Source organism: Nilaparvata lugens, chromosome 12 (genome assembly GCF_014356525.2).
Source record: "Nilaparvata lugens isolate BPH chromosome 12, ASM1435652v1, whole genome shotgun sequence".
Classification (NCBI taxonomy): Eukaryota; Metazoa; Arthropoda; class Insecta; order Hemiptera; family Delphacidae; genus Nilaparvata; species Nilaparvata lugens.
The window spans coordinates 26,852,862-26,859,198 of NC_052515.1; the positions used below are offsets into that span (position 1 = coordinate 26,852,862).

General features: G+C 31.2%; 1 protein-coding gene across 2 annotated transcripts in view; it reads right to left on the bottom strand.

Moving 5' to 3' along the window:
- LOC111053148 (nose resistant to fluoxetine protein 6-like) overlaps nucleotides 1-6,337 on the bottom strand; it is a 42,058-nt gene that overhangs the window by 28,870 nt on the left and 6,851 nt on the right. Inside the window, exons 2-3 of one of the 2 annotated variants that reach the window (XM_039439279.1) lie at nucleotides 3,985-4,191; nucleotides 871-1,040 (exon numbers count right to left, since the gene is read on the bottom strand). In XM_039439279.1, coding sequence (XP_039295213.1) covers nucleotides 871-1,040; nucleotides 3,985-4,191 — 377 coding nt within the window. The remainder of the gene's footprint in view (nucleotides 1-870; nucleotides 1,041-3,984; nucleotides 4,192-6,337) is intronic. The other variant, XM_039439280.1, reaches the window with a different exon arrangement.

The window sequence follows — 6,337 nt, forward strand, 5'->3', positions numbered from 1 at the left end:
CACTCACTCACTCATTCGCATAACTAAAAATCTACCGGACCAAAAACGTTCAAATTTGGTAGGTATGTTCAGTTGGCCCTTTAGAGGCGCACTAAGAAATCTTTTGGCAATATTTTAACCCTAAGGGTTGTTTTTAAGGGTTTAAAGTTCGTCTTTTAGCATGTATATTCTTCTTCTCCCAATCTCTTAATTATAATTGAAATTTCCATATCATGTTACTATAGACCTTTAATCTAGATAGAGTACCTCTTCGAAACAGTTGTTAACTGGCAACTAAATTAATAATTTTGTCAGGTTGGCATTAAGTTGAGTTGACTTTGTTAGGTTAGCACCAAGTTGAAGATTTAAAAGCATTTATCGCGGAAAAATTGATTGGGCACTGCTACTTCAATCCTGGGAATATTATATTACTAGCCGTCAGGCTCGCTTCGCTCGCCATATCCGTTTAGCCAGACGTTTAGTCTAGACCCCGACTGGATTGTCCTAACATGATAAAAATGCTAATCTCATTCTTGGACGATCCAGTCGGGGGTCCAGGGGGCGGAGCCCCCTGGCTAGACGGATATGGCGAGCGAAGCGAGCCTGACGGCTAGTTATAGTATAGATTTCAAGTTAATTAGACCAGTAGTTCAGACGTGATGTTGCGTCATCAGGTTAATTTCCTATCCCGTACGTGTATAAGCCCGATCTTCCTTTTATTATAGTATAGATTTCAAGTTTATTAGTCCAGTAGTTCAGACTTGATGATCCGTAATTAGGTGAATTTCCTATCCCGTACATGTATAAAGCCAGTTCTTTCCTTTATTAAATAAATATAATAAACTAATATTGAAGATAACAATTCATGATAAATTATAACCTCCTACTCACCCAGCTTACTTCAGTATCTGGCAGTTTGTGCAAGTTCTTGATCCATAGAGCGCAGTACTGGACATTGTATGGAGCGATTGTGACCGATTCCAGGCATTGCTCGAAGTTGCCCAAGTCTTGAACGTTACCGTTAAACAGACCAGAGGGTACTTTCCCTGATGAATCCAGCACTGAATAGAATAAAATAATTTATTAGGTTAAGAACATTACAATATTGGAAAGCAAAAACAGGTGCTTGACCAAAAATTCAACTCTTAATAAATTTAGTGAACACTTTAAACAGATTACTTTACCTGAGTACTTTACTTTGGAGAGTACTTCACCTGATGAGTCCAGCACTGAATAGAATAAAATCATTCATAATAATTTATTAGGTTGAAAGCATCACAATATTAGAAAAAAACAGATTTTAGCCCAGAAATTCATCTCTTCATAAATTTAGTAAACGCTTTGAACAGACCGGAGAGTTCTTTCTCTGATGAATCCAGCACTGAATAGAATAAAATCATCCATAATCATTTATTAGGTTGGAAGTATTACAATATTACAAAGAAAAAAAACAGGTTTTAGCCAAGGAATTCATCTCTTCATAAATTTGAAAACGCTTTCAACAGACCAGAGGGTACTTTCTCTGATGAACCCAGCACTGAATAAAATAAAATCATCCATATTAATTTATTAGGTTAAGAACATTACAATATTGCAAAGAAAAACCAGGCGTTAGCCCAAGAATTCATCTCTTAATAAATGATTTATTATAACAAATAATTTCATAATAGCCTACCCTTCTTTTTTTGAAACTATTCCACAACAAAAACTAGTCTCGGCATTTCCAATCCATTTTCAAGTTTTCCAGAAAGTTGGTATCTTTATAACTTTAGAAAAACTTGAAATTGGATTGGAAATGCCGAAACTAGTTGTTTTTGTTTTATATAAGAAAAATTTGAGATTAAAAGGGTTCTATCGAATTATTTTTATATCAATTAACAAATAAAGTAGCCCTTCTGAAATACGTTATTAGACCATAAGGTACTTTTCCTGATGAATCCAGCACTGAATAGAATAAAATCATTCATATTCATTTATTAGGTTAAGAACATTACAATATTGCAAAGAAGAAACAGGCGCTAGCCTAGAAATGCATCTCTTCATAAATTTAGTAAACACTTTAAACAGACTGGAGAGTACTTTCTCCGATGAATCCAGCACTGAATAGAATAAAATCATTCATAATAATTTATCCGGTTAAGAACATTACAATATTGCAAAGAAAAACCAGGCGTTAGCCCAAGAATTCATCTCTTAATAAATGATTTATTATAACAAATAATTTCATAGTAGCCAACCCTTCTTTTTTTAAAACTATTCCACAAAACTAGCCAATCCATTTTCAAGTTTTCTAAAAACTTGGTATCTTTATAACTTTAGGAAAACTTGTAAATGGATTGGAAATGCCGAAACTAATTGTTGTTGTGTTTTATATAAAAATGATTCGATAACAAAAAAATACTAAGGAATGATTTTTATTATCAGTTTTGAACTATTTCTAACTACACTACAGTCTAATTTATCGTCGTTGAAAATAGTTCAAAACAGATTATTACTTGCAGTTGGTCTTGGATAGTGAAATAGATGAGGATGTTCATTAATTATTGACAAATTAAGTAGACCTTTTGAAATACGTTATTAGTTAATTGAGTAAATCAAAAAATGTTTCCTAAAATTTGTTTTATTGATGACAATATTAAAGGGAGAGGGAATAGACAAGAAATAATAATTGACATGAGATTGAATTTCTGTTGACTTATTGTAATAAAGAATGGAGGAAGAAAAATATATTGAGGTGATCTGGGAATGATAAATCATGCTATATTGATAAGAAAACAAAGATATTGTCAAATTTCTGGAAATATTCTGAAAATATTTTCAGTGAAATTTGACAATATCTTTGTTTTCTTATTATGGAGAGATTTCACAACATCACCATCAATTCTACCCATTCTATATTGTATAATTTAATTGATTTTACAAATACTTCTTGATGTAAAAATTATCAAATCGATTTCTACGTGTGGCTTGATAGAAGTGTAGCCAATCAGAAATTAAGTTTGTAGAGTGAATATTGATGTTGTGGAACTTTTCCATGATTAAAGAGACTTGAAAAATACTTCTTTGACAAATTTTCAAGTCTCTTTAATCAAAAACAAAAATTAGTTCACAAGAGAATACATTTTATTACAAATGGAAATTACTGAGATATTGCAATTATTCAATTGCTAATGAATAAATTATTATTATTATTGAACGAAAATCCAGATTAAATGCTGTAATTCACCTCGAAGACTTCTGCTACTGCAAATATTGACAGCAGGGTAAACAGCTAGATGGAAATTCGATGAGCGCTACTATTCAAAAATTATCTGTCAGCCCGGGATGACAGATAATTTTTAAATAGTAGCGCTCATCGAATTTCCATCTAGCTGTTTACCCTGTTGTCAATATTTGCAGTAGCAGAAGTCTTCGGGGTGAATTACAGCATTTATTTTGGATTTTCGTTCAATAATAATAACAACAACATTTTATTATGTCCTTGAAATCACACTATTTCATCATCATCATCTTCACTTCAGGGATTAGGTTTATTGATGAACCTGTTCCGGTACCCATCTCTTTCTTGGTCTCCCTACATCTCTTTTTCCTGTAGGTCTGTAGTTTTGGACTACAACGGGAATTCTTCCAGGTGGCATTCTATCCAAATGACTGCACCAGTAGAGGAGCAACCAATAAACCCTGTCTTATATCAGTGTTTCTTATTCTATCAACTCTAGTGCAGCCAAATACACTCCTTAGAAACCTCATTTCTGCAGCTTGAATTCGACTGATCACACTATTTAAAATTATGAAACTATAAAAAATTATTCATTTATTTTCTTGTAACACTGTTGTTGATTGGTGAATTAATTTGATTTGATTTGATTTCCTTAAAAATGACTTCATTAGACATTATACATTAGATTGCAAGCTTTTTGGAATTTCAACTCCCCAAAATTGGTACAAAGTCTTACTGGCTTACCGTATTAATATTAACTATTTATATGATATTTTGCAACTCACTTTCCAAAGCCCATCTCTCATACTGTTCGACTCCTTTCAAGTACAGTTGACTGTGCTCCTGACATTGTGGACTGATGGAGTCAGTTGGAATGTACAGACCCAATTTATTTTTGCCAAAAATATCAATATGACCGTGCACTCCCAGTTGCTGCAACCTGGTGACAAGGTCCAGCCTCATTTGGCTGTAGTAGGCTCTGTAGAAAGAATCTGCAAAAATGAGATACAACAATCAGGATTTTGTTGACACTTTTTAAGTTATAAAACACAAAGAAAAACAAATTCGTATGTCACTTTGTACGTTATAAGAAAGAGGAAATGATATCAGTTTGTCTAAAATGTATGAATTCAGGGCTACTTTCTTGTATTTATAAAATAGAATTATACTATACCTACCCTTCAAAATTAATAGAATACTAGTAGTTCTGTGAACAGTAGACCTCACGCAGTATTCTCATCCACAAGTACCTGATTGAAACTATAGACCTTATGGAAATACAGCAATAGACTGACTTCTCCACACATCTGTGTAATCACTTGTCAGCTGATTTATGATGAATAATTCTATAGTCTAATTTTTACTCTAATATTGGCGTATGAAGGAGGCTCCTTTTTCCATAGATTTGAGAAAATAAAAACAATATAGAAACTTTTAGTACCCTTTTATTAAGAGCTTTGAAATATTTTAATGACTAGCTTCAACCATAAATCATTTGAATCAAGTAGCCCATATAAGTGGAGTGATTTTATGAAATAGAGAAAAATACGCTTTGTATATTGTACACTTTGAATATTGCCACTTTGTGCATTATAGCAAAAACAAAAGAATATTCGTTTTTCTCTTTGTTATGTTTGTTATAACATAGAGGAAAGAATATCCATTTGGCACTTTTACATTATAACACAGAGAAAAGTATATTTGTTTGTCTCTGGTTATAAGGAAGCGGATACTATTTGAACCATACATAGAAAAAACATAGCTACTTAAAGGTACTTTCTCTTCTATTATTTCATGATTCAACCAAACATGGTTTCAAATTTAAATGGTTCTATGGTCTCTGATTATAAGGAAGGATACTATCTTGAAACATATAGAGAAAACATAGCTACCTATTGGTACTTTCTATTCTATTATTTCATGATTCAACCAAACATGGTTTCAAATTTTAATGCAGATCAATATCTTAAAGATACGTTTATTCGTATATTCATTACTTAGTGTTGTTTTTGGTTGGTTTTCTTTGATAAGAGAACACTTAGCCCACTGTGTTTGAGTACATAAGGTTTTATTTTATTTATTTATTATTACATATTTCCACAATCACAATATCATATTAATGATTGGGAGAGAATAAACAGGATGAACCCAAAAACTGTTTCTCTCCCTAATTTTGATAAAAATTTTGCGAATTTTATTTTTGTTTTGGATCTAATAACTTTCTGGCTGTCTGTTCTATGTGTCATTGTATGTTTTATACTTTTTCAATTCATAAAAAGTATAGTCTATGATATGATGTGTTTGATAACATAACTTAAAAATTTCTTTATCCAATAAATGAAGGAAAGGAAGTGATGAAGTAATGGAAGTAAATAGAGTGAAAATTAACAATTTTTTTTTCACTACGGTATTATTTAATTATGTTATTTGAATCATCTTAATGTTTAGAATTGCAATTTAAAATGCATTATCCATTTATTACAATATGCTAATTTTGTAGACCTTAATATTTTCTCAACAATATTACGATTTTATTTTCTGTATTTTATTAATATACAAAACATTGTTTTTAATTACAATATAAAAAATTAAAAAACTGCTATTTTTGTAGAACTTAATATTCCTCAACAATGATTCGATTTTATATTCTGTACCTGTATTTTATCAATTCTTACGAAAAATTATTTGTAATTATTACAATTCACAGAGCATCAAATTACTAATGTGAAAGTTACCAATTAAAATTATTCATTCATCAAATTATTAAAGTTTTGTAAGTACAAGTAGTACCCCAGGCTATTCAGCGAATAAAATGTTGCACTTTTTCCAACAATTGTTCTCTACCAATATATAGGCCTATCAATAACAATAAGTTGTAATCTGTTCCTGTGATCTATTCTCCTCAATACTGTGTAGAAGAAGGATGAGAAGTGTGTAAGATAAGAAGAAGGATATAAAAAGGAGTGAAATCCTATTCTAATCCTAATACAAAGTCGAAATGTAGGCTATACACAAGGTCAAATTGAACTGAAAATATATCCATATGATGAGCATAACAATGCCCAAACCTCGAATTAATTAAGACTGGAATCGACTTTGTGAACTACTTTCAAAAATAAATTGAATGTTTAAAAATAC